The following is a 17,035-nucleotide window of genomic DNA, read 5'->3' as shown; positions in this document are numbered from 1 at the left end:
GGCAATCTTTGTAGGCCTCACAAGGCGCTTTCATTTTTCACCGCGTGTAGAAAAATATTCAAAGGTGTATTTCTTATTTGCATTTAGGACGAGACGAGCACTTTGTCGAAGTTCTAGAACTTCTTCGGCCTGCGCAGTCATTCTGAAGAAATCGTTTTGTCGGATTAGTTAGCGGGGCACCGTGCGCAGTTTTCGTTAAGTCACATTTGAGCGGTTGTCGTCCGGTGTTGACGACACAGATCCCCGTCCCAGCGAACAAAGGAACAGTAAGGCCGATGCAAGCTTGTTAGCTCTATTTGGGGGAAACATTATTTATTAAATAATTTAAAATTAAACCCATCCTTCTCAGCTTTTGTTATAGTACTTGGACTTGACACGTCTTTGCTTAAAGAAAACAAAACAACAACAAAAAACAATTGACCTGACTCATTCAGTCGTGTTAGCAACGCCGGCTAAGGTTAGCCGCAATTGTGGACAAGTAGCGAGCTAACTGCTAACTTTAGCACAGTATTGATTCAAGCAAGGGGAAGTTTTATTTTCGGGGAAAATGGCCGAAGTATATATTCGAGTAGCAGAGGAGGAAAACGAAGAACCAATGGAGATCCCATCCGAAGATGACGGCACTGTTCTGCTTTCAACCGTGGCAGCTCAGTTTCCAGGGGCGTGCGGCCTGCGGTTCAGGAGCCCCGTGTCTCAATGCATGCGTGGAGTGCGTCTTGTGGAAGGGGTCCTGCACGCACCAGAAAACGGATGGGGCAATGTCGTGTACGTCGTGAACTATCCAAAAGGTAGATATGGGTGCTTTTCACACACTAAACTATCTAAAAACTTTGTCTGAACAGGGGGTCAGATGTAATGATATTTATAATTCATGATGTAGCTCGATCACACTGAAAACAGATGAATGACCTGACGTGTAGGTTGCCCACGCCCACAGAAGTGCGCTTTGAGGCGCTAAATCCATTCACAAAAGTAAAACAATATCACTATGTGTATACAGTGTATTTACTGTACAAAATTAAATCTTTAAATGTGATAATTTCAGTTTCCCTGATAGTGTTGTAAGTCGAATATTATTATCAAGTCTTCTGAGGGGAATTAAGTTCTCTTTTTTCTGTGTGTATAGCTATACGGTCTGGAAAATCACTGGTACTGTTGTTCCAGACCTTTGACTGTATGTAAAATCCATATGTGAATTCATTTGAGTCATGTTTTAATTAGTTAATCCATGCATTTTTTTCTGCCCAGATCATGATTGATGATTAGTAAATTATTATTAGTTGCTACATATTGTCTGAAAGTACTGGCACAAATGTGATATAAATATTTTCAACGTCATGCACTTAAATAATTATAAGCTACATACTTTGGCCAGTTTAACCATGACACAGGTGTGAATTTGTAGTCTATGTGGATTTAAAAAGGTTATTTCTGTCATCATAGTTTTGTTGAAACTATTTATAGAGGTGCAGATTCTGCTGTCTGGCCATTTATGAGTCTGTAATTGTTGATGAATTGTAGTGAATTATATTGAGAGAAGATTGTAATATTTAGTCAGTTGTCATCATAAACATAAATGAGTTGGTCATAATATCAGATGACACTGAAGTGGAAAAATATTTTTGGTTTATTATGAAGCTGCGACAGGACAAATTTGACTATGGTGGGATCCTGAAGTGTAGATAAATAATGGGATACATTGCTTTAGTATAATGTCATATAGTTAATCAGCACTTCCAACTACAGCTTCTAAAATTACATGACTTTCAAAGTCAAAGTCAACTTTATTGTCAAAAACATATGTACAGGTCATACACAGGTTTTGAAATTGCAGTGCTCCCTAGGCCTGCAGTGTTGCGGTAAAAGATAAATAAAATTAAAGACAGTATAAACATAAATGAACATAAGCAGTATAAACACACAGTTCCATCAGCAATACACAACAGTATAAACAGTATAAACAGTATAAACATATCTCAGTTGAGAAGAGAGTTGTATATAATACAAAAAAAATCTGTGACACAAAAGAATTTGTGTGTAATTTTTAGCTCAAATTATGTAATTTAAGCAGTAACAGGGTTATATAGCAGCAGCTGAATGTGTCGGTGCAAGACTGTTTCAGCCCAGTGATTGTGTGTGTTTGTGTGTAAGTGTGGGAATGAGTCCATATTTCCGGGGGGGTTCAGAGGGGGGATGTGGGTGGGGGTCTAGGGTTCGTGTGTGCGGGGGTCCTCAGGGGGAGGGACGGCAAGGCAGGGAGAGAGTTCAGCATCCTGACAGCTTGGTGGACAAAACTGTCTCTCAGTCTGCTGGTTCTGGCCCGGAGACTCTTCAGTCTCTCTTTAAAGTTGATACTGACTGATACCTGCATTCCTAGCACTTGTTCACAAAGTTTTAGTGGACCAGGGAAAGCCACATCTTATGAGTGTCTGATTAAAATATTAATTTCTCTCTGTGTTGATCGTATTTCAGACAACAAAAGGAAAATGGATGAAATAGATGCCTCCTCTGCTGTGAAAATGAAGAGAGGGGATATGAAGACATCTGACCTGATAGTACTGGGTCTACCCTGGAAAACAACTGAGCAGGATCTGAAAGACTACTTCAGTACATTTGGAGAAGTCATCATGGTTCAGGTATAACATGAATAAAATGCATGTTTGCTTCATGTTGCTTTGTTGCATGTTGTATGCTTAGGCAAATGACATTCATTGTTTGTTTACCTTCCAGGTAAAACGAGACGCTAAGACTGGAAACTCTAAAGGATTTGGCTTTGTGAGGTTCACGGAGTACGAGGCTCAAGAGAAGGTGATCTCCCAGCGCCATATGATTGATGGGAGATGGTGCGACTGCAAGCTCCCTAACTCGAAGGTGAATATGGTAATGTCCATGCATATACCCACACATTATGGGAATGAACACAGTGTGAACATTGTTGTGAAGAAACTATAACCAGTAGTATTGCTTTAATTTTTTTCCTTTTATTTACAGCAAGGTCCAGATGAGCCACTGAGGAGCCGCAAAGTTTTTGTAGGCCGATGCACAGAAGACATGACCACAGATGACCTCCGGCAGTTCTTTATGCAGTATGGAGAGGTCACAGATGTCTTCATTCCCAAGCCATTCCGTGCTTTTGCCTTTGTCACCTTTGCAGATGATCAGGTATAGTACTGAGTGAGTGGAAAGTGACTCCCCTGTTGCAGTGGTACCCATGTCCAGATGACCTGATTCATGTCTTTTTTTCCCCTCGCAGGTTGCCCAGTCTCTCTGTGGAGAGGACCTAATTATCAAAGGTGTCAGCGTTCACATCTCGAATGCTGAGCCCAAACACGGCAATAGGCAGTTTGACCGTACAGCACGGTTTGGGAATGGTTTTGGAGCGCAAGCATTTGGTAGCAGCCGTAGTGGGTTAGGGAGCAGCACTAACAGTAGTCTGGCTAATTTTGGTTCTTTCAGTCTGAACCCTGCTATGATGGCTGCTGCTCAGGCTGCTCTGCAGAGTAGTTGGGGGATGATGGGTATGCTGGCCAGCCAGCAGCAGACATCCACCTCAGGCAGCACCTCCAGTGGAACAAGCTCTAGTAGGGACCAGAGTCAGTCTTTCAGTACAGGCAACAGCAACTACGGCACCAGCTCAGCCAGTCTTGGCTGGGGAACAGGGTCAAACTCTACAACCAGTGGTAGTGGGTTTAGCTCAGGTTTTGGGTCCAGTATGGAGTCAAAGTCTTCTGGGTGGGGTATGTAAGTTAAGTGTTTGTATGGTAAGTATTGTGAGAAAGATGCGTCTTTTCAAAATTTATTTCTGGTGTTAATGCATATCCGAAAACTTAACACTTTTGTGGAAGATGTTTTGTACATTTGGAAAAAATGCTAAAGATTTAATTTAGAAAGTGTTGCAGTGAATTGTTTACCAGGATGTCCGACTAAAGTGCTATTTTTGATGTCTCGTTTGTTTGTATCCATTTCAACTGGATTCTCTAATGCATGTATTGTGAAATGTGATATAACCATTTTGAAAATGCATGAATGTTTGTGATTCACCATTATCTGGCTTTGTCATCGACTTAAAAGGCAATCTTGCATTGGGAAGAATCTGGTTGAAACCTAAATGTTTTAAGTGCAACTTTATTTGCAGTCACGTTCTGTGGAAAAGCCTTCATTGAAATCTCTTCTGCAGTTCACCTCTCTTCCATTTTCCTGTGAGGAAGCTCTTTGGCAGCATTCTTGGGGTGATATCGGTATCATTCTCCCTCTTCCCACCTGTAAATGCTATGCCATCAAAGAACGGCTTCACTCCGCATGTTCTAAGAGACGGTGGGTGTTTTCACTTTTATCCACTTTTAAATGGAAAGAACTGCGCAACTGACATTTTAAGAACTGATGAGTGCGATTGAGGATGGCTTGTGGCGAAGAGTGAAGCGTTGAGTGAGCGAACGGAGAGACGCGTGAAACGGACTGGTTGTGCGGTGAAAGAGCCCAATTTGACTGCTTTTTGAGTGTGTGAGTGGAAGCTGCAGATGCTACGAGCGCCTCCCCTAACATGGACATTCTTTAATTAGTACTTCAAGATTTTTTTTTTTATCTTTCCAAGTTTTTCCTTACTCTTAAGTATGTCGATCAAGTGCAGAAATATCAAAATGTAGTGGAATGTTGTGATGAATATTTGTATTGCTTATATTACCTGATTTGAATGCTGTATGGTGTGTGCTTTCATGTTACTGAACTGATCTGTAAGTGTGTACTTGATGTGGATGACACCTGCTGAAGACTCTGGGGGACGCGAGTGATAGTGTGAGAACGTGGAGTGGTGTGTCCAATGGTTCCCAGTAGCTCTTGTTGTTTGTGAGGTGTTTAAAAACATGTCAAATGAAGGGAGTTCTCTAATAAAGTTCGTTTGAATAGATGCTTAGTTGATATTACTTGAGTCAGTTTGTCAAATAAAAAAACATCTAATTCGATTCACATATCTAGGGACCTTGGGCACTGCTGGTCGAGGTCTCCGTTTGAACCCTGACTGAAGTCTGTTCTGAAGGATGAAGACGGAAGTTCCAACACTTTCAGTGTGTGGCCTTCTCAGACATGACATGGGGTAGTACCTGTCTTTTTGCTGCTTTTAATGGCTTGTCAGAGTGAATTATCTTTTATATTGTTTACAGCTACATTTTAGGTTACAGGCACGTTCTTGAGGGGTGTCTTTGACTTTATTTTAATCTTAAATAGCTTTGCTCAGCAATGTGGCATCACCTGTCCGAACAATACTTCTCCCTAATTTGGCTAAAGTAATAATGACACATTGCTGAGCCTTGGGATTGGTGATGGTGATCTTTAGATGCCCTTGTACGTTACTGGTAGTTTGCCTGACAGTCTTAACAGTCTCAAGGTTGCCCCAAGCGCAAACATTGACATGACATTCTGATAATTCTTACACTTTAAAAGAGAAACGTGCTATCTAGATAACTTAGCAGACCACTAAAATACAAGATCAAGAAGTCATCTTTAGAGTTTTTGTAATAAGTGTCACTTTGGCAATGCTTTAAAAAAAACTTTAATGTTTACCAGTTCAGACATGGTCATATCAACGCCAAATGCACTTTAATCTGACGTTGCAGTAGCAGGTCCCTGAACAGGTAAAGAATATTTAGTCTCAATGTGCACAAAGTGTACGTAGAACTGCTGTAATACAACAAAATCTCTTGCTGTAGACAGCTGAAACTCACAATAACCATAACCATACTTTTGGTGACACTTAATTTACTGTCATGTATTGATCAGCCTTCATGTTTATTTGAATGTTGGGCACAAGTGAGACACTGCAGGCCCGCCTGTGTCTTGTCCTTATTCTTTGCTTTCCTCAGTGTCTCTGCTCTTCCTCTTCCCAGTATTCTTCTTTTTCAAATCCCTCTGCTCTTGGTTCAATTCTTCACTTTTATTTTGTATGTAGATGGACTGAAATGAATAAAAGCAAATTAAACATTCAGTTTGCTGTCTGCTGTAGAATATATACCATTACACAGTTATAGTGTACTACTGCACTATTAGGATGCAAATTTCAATGTTTTTTAGTAGCTTACATTGACTAGCCCAAATACATGTGTGACATTCTACTTTGGTTAATAAACACAGAGGGTATACATGACAAAGTGCTGTATAATTCCCTTTGGACAGTTAGGAAATAACTCACCAATGCAGTACTGCGACGGGCTACGAGCTTTACATCTTCTGTATTCACTGTGCTTCTTTTAGCATGCCTTGAAAACAAATTTGACATTGTAAACCAGGAGTTTTATTAATAATGTTGAGGTTTTACTGGTTTTACTAGGATGGATTAAGACAAAGGAACAAAAGACTTCACCAGGTATTTAGGCTAAATTAAAAGTAACTAAAGGGTAAGCTCGCCTGCTAATATGGTCACACAAAAAAGATACTCACCTTGCAAAGGCCTCCAGGTCTTTAGCAAATATATCTGGAAAAAAAGACAAAGCCAATAATGAGAATTTGAGTTTAGATTGACCTAAGGCAAGAAACTGTATTAGTTAACATTGTTAGTAAGATTTTGTCTGCCTGTTTCCGTAGGATGGGTCAGAAATATTGCAAATCTTTTCAGATAGTTACATATATAATAACGATTAGTTTATCGCCCCCCAAAAAAGCTATTTTGATATTATATTAATCATTTTGAGTCATTTTTAAAATAAAATACATGAAAGTATTCTGGTTTCAGCTTCTCTGATGTGAATAATTTCTTGTTTCTATAGTTATAAATGATAATAACGGTGTTTGGGTTTTGGACTGACTATTGGACAAAACATGATATTTAAAGAAGTCACTTTGGGAAGTTCACAGTTGACATTTTTCACAGTTTTCTGCCATTTTACTGACTAATTGATGAACAGAAAATAATTTACAGATTAATCAATGACAACAGTGACACCCTGACATTGACTCTGACATCTCTGACACTGTGTCAAAAAAGATAAAGCATTAGTAAATTATTTCTTAACCAGTAACAGGGCCATTATTTACAACTTATAAAGCTTTTAGAAATGTAGCCTTTTCAGAAAGTGGCACCCTGTTATGCTTTGTAATCATTTTAAAGTTTTTTTTTTATTGAACAAACCTGAAACTAGCAAACTAGATGTATTTCATGGGTTGAAACTACAGAAGTATGTCTTTAATATGATTTTTTAATGTACGTCATGTTTTCAGATTGAGTACATGGGACTGGACTAAGCTCGTATCTTTGCTGACACCCACCACATTGTCTGAACGTTGTCTCGGTTATCGCCGCTATGACTTGTCGACTGAACTCTCTCCGGTTGTCCTCTCCCATCTTCTGACACAGACGACCCACAGTAAAGTGTACTGCTGCCTTTAACCTCTGGAATTAAAAACATTACATCAGATTGAAAAAAAATCAAGATAGTGCTAGATACAGGGATAATAATGTTTTTTTTGTGTGTGTTCACTAAATTAATTTAAATACTCTAAGACCTAAGGAGATTCGATACCTTCCTCGCTGTCATACTGGTTGAGGAATTAAAGAAAAAAAAATATAACACCTATAATTATTATTTATTAAGTATATGAATTTATTGACATTTATATCACATTTTTGTCTGTACTTCACAGGTGTTTGTGGTGTCTAATTCCTGGTAGTATAATTAATCAATTAACGTGACCTGGACCCATGTATGGATCACTGAACAGGCCTATGGGGTACAGACCCAGGGACCCAAGGGATCAGGGAGCCCTTGGGCTAGAGACTTTGTATGAAGTACCTAAACATTTCTTGTTTTAAGGTCACAGAGCTCAATTAAAAGACTACAAAGACAGGTAATATCACCCACAAAGAGACTCACAACGACCAAAAAGACAGTCTGGGGGTCCTGTTGTAGGAGTGAGGGGAGTTTGACTTGTCTACGCCCAGGGGCCCATTGTCTCATAATCGGTCCAGGATTGGACCGAGATAAGCGACAGCAGAATGATGGACTAACAAAGAAGAAATCGTTTTTCTGTTTTTAATCAGAGTTCTATCTAAAAATCAACACACTGTGCGCCGTTGAGCTTCCTAGCAGCCGTGTGCCCACAAACAAAAGTTAAACCTGAATTACAGTCTACGGCGGGTAAAACTTGATATCCATGACCCGTGTAAATGAAAGTGTGTAAATGCAGCTGTAGTCGGTGTCTGTTTATAAAAAAGCAGCGACACGTTAAAATACTTCACTTACCTGAATCGTTTCGTCTTTATCCACTGACATTTTCATGAAGACAAATTTCACCAACTCCCTGAACAAAAACGGGCAGAAAAAACACGACGCGAAGAGGAAACACCCACTTTAAAGAAGTTGCTCTGTCAACCAGCTGAAAAATAAAAACCCGCGGCATGAATTAACCAGGCAAACCAACAACTCCAAAGATTATTTCCTTTTTTTGAAGTCAAGGTTTTATAGCACCATCTTGTAGTCCGGAGGAGATACTACAACATTAGCCAGTCATACTCTTCTCAAATCAAATGACATCCTCTTCAGACTGTAGTCAGTGATGGAAAGTGCATTTACTCCAGTTCTGTACTGATGTACTGATATACTTGTGCTTTAATTATATTTAATTCCACTTAATATTTCTACTGTGGTACATTTAAGGCAGAAATATTATATTTTTAAAGCCCAGTTTCTTTTTCAGCTTCAATTACTTTAGTGCTATTTCGAGTTTGTGTAGACATTTCATTGGTGTTTTTTTCATTTTCAGCCACATATGATTAGAATACCAGGATGTCCTTGGTTAAATATATCCTGGTATTTGTAGATATATATTTGAAAAAGTTAACTTTAATGGACATTTGTACTTTGAGTGAGTTATGTTTATGTGACTACATGTGTAATGTGGTTACAAGAAAGTTGCACATGTTAAGAAAAAGTATAATGAAGTTTGTCAGAGGATAACTCACGCAGTCAGTGTTCAGTTTGAGAGATGTTGATGAAGCAGGTTAATGGAGCCTGTTGTTAAAAGTTAGACAATGTTTTTCCAAGCATTGTATAATTTGTATTTTAACCATACACATTTCATGATTAAATGTAAGGAGGTGGGACTGTAGTTGAGTGGGACTAGTTGTTTGGTTCAGTGGTGTCTTATGATTGATGAATGATGTCTGTGGCCACACCCCCTTTTGTTTTGGGAATTCTGCCAACGTGTGAATAAAACAACAACAAGGTCAGTTTAGGTAGACATTTTTGCCATGTGGATGATTTGTTAATCGTTAAAGCTTTGTATAATTTATATAGTGTGTTAGTTTTTGGTTAGATGGGGTTTATTTTGGCAGTACAAATGTTGATCTGCATTGCAAGATGAATTATCTGTGCAGATAAAATGTAATTTGGTTTGATGGACAGTGTGTTATTTGTAAATCACCTTAGAGTTTGTGGATGGAGGTTGAGAATGTTTTAGTGATTAAAAGCAATTTTATAATGGTTGTGGCTTGTTGATGTAGACAGGTGTGCATCATAGCCCTTGTTTCCTTTTAATCTTTACTGAATAATTTATTTCTACTATGTGTTTATTACTGATACACAACCGAGCTGTGTTGCAACCTTTCTAAATCTCATTTTCTTCTTTAATGAAATTTGTGTTTTTCCTGTGTTTCATATAGCTGGTACACAAGAAAGCTGTGGCACAGCCTTTTTTACTTATATTGTTTTTTGTCATGCACAACAGAGATGTGTGCTGCCATTTTTACCATTTGTCCTTTACTTATATTCTTATTTTGACTGTTTCTATTGGTGATGCAGAACAAAGATCTGTTGCAGTCTTTTTTACCTGTTTTTCTGAACTTATATTTTTATATGTACTGCATTTTTATTGCTGGAGTGCAACAGGGCTCTGGTGCATTTTCTACACATTATAGATTAAATATCATAAATCCATGCTTTGATTCTATAGCAGTAATGCCTACTCTACATATGTCATATACATTATTCAAAGTAAGGTTTTCTTTCCAACATTACAACAGCATTTCCACGAATGCCATAACTGATTGTAACTAGATATGTTGATAACACAATATTTAAGAAATGCTGTTGAAATATAGGTTTTGCTTTACCTTTACATCACTTCAAAAAGCAAAAGGCACTGCTTATGGTACACCTAGTACACGAGGGTGGGGATAAATTCTCTGCAGTGCCCAAATCATCAATCTCTGATAGATTGATGATGTAAGATCCACACAAAATCCTAAATCTACACAGCTTGTCATAACAACTCAATGTTTACACATCTATGCTGAATGTATGTATTTCCATTATATAACATTTATAATTCAAAGTAAAAGGAGCTCAACTGCACAAATACCTCCACTATCTTCTCTTCTTTCCAAAAACATAAGAATAAAAAGTCATATTTTTATAAGACGTCAAACTGTCATAAAAACCTCATACTAGAGTAAGGTGTCAAAAAATGCGAAAAAAAGTCATTTTTTTGTAATACCTGAAAATGTCATAAAAACGTCATATTATAGTAAGGCGTCAAAAAATGCCAAAAACGTCATAGTATAGTAAGGCGTCAAAATTGGCCAAAAAAAGTCAAAAAAATTTTTGGCCTCAAAATGTCATAAAAAACGTCATAGTATAGTATGTCCTTTTTTTCAGCCAAAAAAAGTCAAACATTTTTTTGGCCTCAAAATGTCATAAAAAACGTCATAGTATAGTAAGGCGTCAAAATCGGCCAAAAAAAGTCAAAAAATTTTTTGACCTCAAAATGTCATGAAAAACGTCATAATATAGTAAGGCGTCAAAATCGGATAAAAAAAGTCAAAAAAATTTTTGACCTCAAAATGTCATAAAAATCGTCATAGTATAGTATGGCGTTTTTTTCGGCCGAAAAAAGTCAAAAAATTTTTCGGCCTCAAAATGTCATAAAAAACGTCATAGTATAGTATGGCGTTTTTTTCGGACAAAAAATGTCAAAAAAAAATTTGACCTCAAAATGTCATGAAAAACATCATAGTATATAGTAAGGCGTCAAAATCGGCCAAAAAAAGTCAAAAAAAATTTTGACCTCAAAATGTCATAAAAAACGTCGTAGTATAGTATGGCGTTTTTTTCGGCCAAAAAAAGTCCAAATTTTTTTAGACCTCAAAATGTCATAAAAAACGTCATAGTATACTAAGGCGTCAAAATCGGACAAAAAAAGTCAAAAAAAAATTTGACCTCAAAATGTCATAAAAAACGTCATAGTATAGTAAGGCGTCAAAATCGGCCAAAAAAAGTCAAAAATTTTTTCGACCTCAAAATGTCATAAAAAACGTCATAGTATAGTATGGCGTTTTTTTTCGGCCAAAAAAAGTCCAAATTTTTTCGGCCTCAAAATGTCATAAAAAACGTCATAGTATAGTATGGCGTTTTTTTCGGCCAAAAAAAGTCCAAATTTTTTTCGACCTCAAAATGTCATAAAAAAAACGTCATAGTATAGTAAGGCGTCAAAATCGGACAAAAAACGTCAAAAAAAAATTTGACCTCAAAATGTCATAAAAAACGTCATAGTATAGTAAGGCGTCAAAATCGGACAAAAAAACGTCAAAAAAAAATTTGACCTCAAAATGTCATAAAAAACGTCATAGTATAGTATGGCGTTTTTTTCTACCAAAAAAAGTCAAAATTTTTTGGACCTCAAAATGTCATAAAAAACGTCATAGTAAAGTATGGTGTTTTTTTCGGACAAAAAAAGTCAAAAAAAAATTTGACCTCAAAATGTCATAAAAAACGTCATAGTATAGTAAGGCGTTTTTTTCTACCAAAAAAAGTCACAGTTTTTTTCGACCTCAAAAAGTCATAAAAAACGTCATAGTATAGTATGGCGTTTTTTTCGGACAAAAAAAGTCAAAAATTTTTTCGACCTCAAAATGTCATAAAAAACGTCATAGTATAGTATGGCGTTTTTTTCTACGAAAAAAAGTCAAAATTTTTTCGACCTCAAAATGTCATAAAAAAAACGTCATAGTATAGTAAGGCGTCAAAATCGGACAAAAAACGTCAAAAAAAAATTTGACCTCAAAATGTCATAAAAAACGTCATAGTATAGTAAGGCGTCAAAATCGGACAAAAAACGTAAAAAAAAAATTTGGTTTTTTTCGTTTTTTTCGGCCAAAAAAAGTCAAAAAATTTTTCGACCTCAAAATGTCATAAAAAACGTCATAGTATAGTATGGCGTTTTTTTCGGCCAAAAAAAGTCCAAATTTTTTTAGACCTCAAAATGTCATAAAAAACGTCATAGTATAGTAAGGCGTCAAAATCGGCCAAAAAAAGTCAAAAATTTTTTCGACCTCAAAATGTCATAAAAAACGTCATAGTATAGTATGGCGTTTTTTTCGGCCAAAAAAAGTCCAAATTTTTTCGGCCTCAAAATGTCATAAAAAACGTCATAGTATAGTATGGCGTTTTTTTCGGCCAAAAAAAGTCCAAATTTTTTTCGACCTCAAAATGTCATAAAAAAAACGTCATAGTATAGTAAGGCGTCAAAATCGGACAAAAAACGTCAAAAAAAAATTTGACCTCAAAATGTCATAAAAAACGTCATAGTATAGTATGGCGTTTTTTTCTACCAAAAAAAGTCAAAATTTTTTTAGACCTCAAAATGTCATAAAAAACGTCATAGTATAGTATGGCGTTTTTTTCGGGCAAAAAAAGTCCAAATTTTTTTCGACCTCAAAATGTCATAAAAAACGTCATAGTATAGTATGGTGTTTTTTTCAGACAAAAACAGTCAAAAAAAAATTTGACCTCAAAATGTCATAAAAAACGTCATAGTATAGTAAGGTGTTTTTTTCTTTCAAAAAAAGTCAAAATTTTTTTCGACCTCAAAATGTCATAAAAAACGTCATAGTATAGTATGGCGTTTTTTTCGGACAAAAAAATACAAAAAATTTTTCGGCCTCAAAATGTCATAAAAAAACGTCATAGTATAGTATGGCGTTTTTTTCGGCCAAAAAATGTCAAAATTTTTTTCGACCTCAAAATGTCATAAAAAACATCATAGTATAGTAAGGCGTTTTTTTTTCGGGCAAAAAAAGTCAAAATTTTTTTAGACCTCAAAATGTCATAAAAAACATCATAGTATAGTAAGGCGTTTTTTTCGGCCAAAAAAAGTCAAAAAAATTTTCGGCCTCAAAATGTCATAAAAAACGTCATAGTATAGTATGGCGTTTTTTTCGGCCAAAAAAAGTCAAAATTTTTTTCGACCTCAAAATGTCATAAAAAACGTCATAGTATAGTAAGGCGTCAAAATTGGCCAAAAAAAGTCAAAGTTTTTTTCGACCTCAAAATGTCATAAAAAACGTCATAGTATAGTATGGCGTTTTTTTCTACGAAAAAAAGTCAAAATTTTTTTCGACCTCAAAATGTCATAAAAAACGTCATAGTAAAGTATGGTGTTTTTTTCGGACAAAAAAAGTCAAAAAAAAATTTGACCTCAAAATGTCATAAAAAACGTCATAGTATAGTAAGACGTTTTTTTCTACCAAAAAAAGTCACAGTTTTTTTCGACCTCAAAATGTCATAAAAAACGTCATAGTATAGTATGGCGTTTTTTTCGGACAAAAAAAGTCAAAAATTTTTTCGACCTCAAAATGTCATAAAAAACGTCATAGTATAGTATGGCGTTTTTTTCGGACAAAAAAAAGTCAAAAATTTTTTCGACCTCAAAATGTCATAAAAAAAACGTCATAGTATAGTAAGGCGTCAAAATCGGACAAAAAACGTCAAAAAAAAATTTGACCTCAAAATGTCATAAAAAACGTCATAGTATAGTATGGCGTTTTTTTCTACCAAAAAAAGTCAAAATTTTTTTAGACCTCAAAATGTCATAAAAAACGTCATAGTATAGTATGGCGTTTTTTTCTACCAAAAAAAGTCAAAATTTTTTTAGACCTCAAAATGTCATAAAAAACGTCATAGTATAGTATGGCGTTTTTTTCGGGCAAAAAAAGTCCAAATTTTTTTCGACCTCAAAATGTCATAAAAAACGTCATAGTATAGTATGGTGTTTTTTTCAGACAAAAACAGTCAAAAAAAATTTGACCTCAAAATGTCATAAAAAACGTCATAGTATAGTATGGCGTTTTTTTCGGACAAAAAAATACAAAAAATTTTTCGGCCTCAAAATGTCATAAAAAAACGTCATAGTATAGTATGGCGTTTTTTTCGGCCAAAAAATGTCAAAATTTTTTTCGACCTCAAAATGTCATAAAAAACATCATAGTATAGTAAGGCGTTTTTTTTCGGGCAAAAAAAGTCAAAATTTTTTTAGACCTCAAAATGTCATAAAAAACATCATAGTATAGTAAGGCGTTTTTTTCGGCCAAAAAAAGTCAAAAAAATTTTCGGCCTCAAAATGTCATAAAAAACGTCATAGTATAGTATGGCGTTTTTTTCGGCCAAAAAAAGTCCAAATTTTTTTCGACCTCAAAATGTCATAAAAAACGTCATAGTATAGTAAGGTGTTTTTTTCGGCCAAAAAAAGTCAAAATTTTTTTCGACCTCAAAATGTCATAAAAAACGTCATAGTATAGTAAGGCGTTTTTTTCGGGCAAAAAAAGACAAAACATTTTCAGCCTCAAAATGTCATAAAAAACGTCATAGTATTGTATGGCGTTTTTTTCGGCCAAAAAAAGTCAAAATTTTTTTAGACCTCAAAATGTCATAAAAAAACGTCATAGTATAGTAAGGCGTTTTTTTCGGCCAAAAAAAGTCAAAAAAATTTTCGGCCTCAAAATGTCATAAAAAACGTCATAGTGTAGTATGGCGTTTTTTTCGTTATAAAAAATTAAAATTTTTTTAGACCTCAAAATGTCATAAAAAACGTCATAGTATAGTATGGCGTTTTTTTCGGGCAAAAAAAGTCCAAATTTTTTTCGAACTCAAAATGTCATAAAAAACGTCATAGTATAGTAAGGCGTTTTTTTCGGCCAAAAAAAGTCCAAATTTTTTTCGACCTCAAAATGTCATAAAAAACGTCATAGTATAGTAAGGCGTTTTTTTCGGGCAAAAAAAGTCAAAAAATTTTCAGCCTCAAAATGTCATAAAAAACGTCATAGTATAGTATGGCGTTTTTTTCGGCCAAAAAAAGTCAAAAAAAATTTCGGCCTCAAAATGTCATAAAAAACGTCATAGTATAGTATGGCGTTTTTTTCGGCCAAAAAAAGTCAAAATTTTTTTCGACCTCAAAATGTCATAAAAAACGTCATAGTATAGTAAGGCGTCAAAATTGGCCAAAAAAAGTCAAAGTTTTTTTCGACCTCAAAATGTCATAAAAAACGTCATAGTATAGTATGGTGTTTTTTTCGGACAAAAAAAGTCAAAAAAAATTTTGACCTCAAAATGTCATAAAAAACGTCATAGTATAGTAAGGCGTTTTTTTCTACCAAAAAAAGTCCAAATTTTTTTCGACCTCAAAATGTCATAAAAAACGTCATAGTATAGTATGGCGTTTTTTTCTACGAAAAAAAGTCAAAATTTTTTTCGACCTCAAAATGTCATAAAAAACGTCATAGTAAAGTATGGTGTTTTTTTCGGACAAAAAAAGTCAAAAAAAAATTTGACCTCAAAATGTCATAAAAAACGTCATAGTATAGTAAGGCGTTTTTTTTCGGCCAAAAAAAGTCAAAAACTTTTTCGGCCTCAAAATGTCATAAAAAACGTCATAGTATAGTATGGCGTTTTTTTCGTTCAAAAAAAATCAAAATTTTTTTAGACCTCAAAATGTCATAAAAAATGTCATAGTATAGTATGGCGTTTTTTTCGGCCAAAAAAATTCAAAAATTTTTTCGGCCTCAAAATGTCATAAAAAACGTCATAGTATAGTATGGCGTTTTTTTCGGGCAAAAGAAGTCAAAATTTTTTTAGACCTCAAAATGTCATAAAAAACGTCATAGTATAGTATGGCGTTTTTTTCGGCCAAAAAAAGTCAAAAATTTTTTCGGCCTCAAAATGTCATAAAAAACGTCATAGTATAGTATGGCGTTTTTTTCGACCAAAAAAAGTCAAAATTTTTTTCGACCTCAAAATGTCATAAAAAACGTCATAGTATAGTAAGGCGTCAAAATTGGCCAAAAAAAGTCAAAGTTTTTTTCGACCTCAAAATGTCATAAAAAACGTCATAGTATAGTATGGTGTTTTTTTCGGACAAAAAAAGTCAAAAAAAATTTTGACCTCAAAATGTCATAAAAAACGTCATAGTATAGTAAGGTGTCAAAATCGGCCAAAAAAAGTCAAAAATTTTTTCGACCTCAAAATGTCATAAAAAACGTCATAGTATAGTAAGGCGTTTTTTTCGGGCAAAAAAAGTCAAAAAATTTTCAGCCTCAAAATGTCATAAAAAACGTCATAGTATTGTATGGCGTTTTTTTCGGCCAAAAAAAGTCAAAATTTTTTTAGACCTCAAAATGTCATAAAAAAAACGTCATAGTATAGTAAGGCGTTTTTTTCGGCCAAAAAAAGTCAAAAAAATTTTCGGCCTCAAAATGTCATAAAAAACGTCATAGTATAGTATGGCGTTTTTTTCGTTCAAAAAAAATCAAAATTTTTTTCGACCTCAAAATGTCATAAAAAACGTCATAGTATAGTATGGCGTTTTTTTCGGAAAAAAAAAGTCAAAAATTTTTTCGACCTCAAAATGTCATAAAAAACGTCATAGTATAGTATGGCGTTTTTTTCGGCCAAAAAAAGTCCAAATTTTTTTCGAACTCAAAATGTCATAAAAAACGTCATAGTATAGTAAGGCGTTTTTTTCGGCCAAAAAAAGTCAAAAAAAATTTTGACCTCAAAATGTCATAAAAAACGTCATAGTATAGTAAGGCGTTTTTTTCTACCAAAAAAAGTCCAAATTTTTTTCGACCTCAAAATGTCATAAAAAACGTCATAGTATAGTATGGCGTTTTTTTCTACGAAAAAAAGTCAAAATTTTTTTCGACCTCAAAATGTCATAAAAAACGTCATAGTAAAGTATGGTGTTTTTTTCGGACAAAAAAAGTCAAAAAAAAATTTGACCT

At 34.9% G+C, this 17,035-nt stretch overlaps 2 protein-coding genes across 4 annotated transcripts; one reads left to right on the top strand and one right to left on the bottom strand.

The window, feature by feature from the left end:
- Window position 1: 1 nt before the first annotated feature.
- tardbpb (TAR DNA binding protein b) lies at window positions 2-5,977 on the top strand. Of its 3 annotated transcripts, XR_005893853.1 has the most exons (6): window positions 2-788; window positions 2,473-2,636; window positions 2,731-2,880; window positions 2,992-3,162; window positions 3,254-4,314; window positions 4,972-5,977. XR_005893853.1 is itself a non-coding variant. In XM_041033841.1 (5 exons), exons 1-5 carry the CDS (start codon window positions 548-550, stop codon window positions 3,743-3,745), a joined length of 1,209 nt encoding a protein of 402 aa, XP_040889775.1. In that variant the 5' UTR covers window positions 2-547; the 3' UTR covers window positions 3,746-4,903. The 3 variants fall into 3 exon arrangements, 2 of the variants coding, with proteins under 2 accessions (XP_040889775.1, XP_040889774.1); XM_041033841.1 differs by lacking the exon at window positions 4,972-5,977 and having other exon boundaries at window positions 2,731-2,871; window positions 3,254-4,903; XM_041033840.1 differs by lacking the exon at window positions 4,972-5,977 and having other exon boundaries at window positions 3,254-4,903.
- cenps (centromere protein S) lies at window positions 5,528-8,393 on the bottom strand. The gene is made up of 5 exons (XM_041033842.1): window positions 8,229-8,393; window positions 7,255-7,378; window positions 6,430-6,463; window positions 6,182-6,248; window positions 5,528-5,946 (listed from the first exon to the last, which is right to left on the bottom strand). The coding sequence occupies exons 1-5, from the start codon at window positions 8,262-8,264 to the stop codon at window positions 5,836-5,838; spliced, it is 372 nt and encodes a 123-aa protein (XP_040889776.1). The 5' UTR covers window positions 8,265-8,393; the 3' UTR covers window positions 5,528-5,835.
- Between the last annotated feature and the right edge of the window lie 8,642 nt (window positions 8,394-17,035).

This window comes from Toxotes jaculatrix, chromosome 3 (assembly GCF_017976425.1).
Source record: "Toxotes jaculatrix isolate fToxJac2 chromosome 3, fToxJac2.pri, whole genome shotgun sequence".
NCBI lineage: Eukaryota > Metazoa > Chordata > Actinopteri > Toxotidae > Toxotes > Toxotes jaculatrix.
Note: the sequence above shows the minus strand (reverse complement) of the source record. Positions and strands in the feature narration are given on the sequence as shown.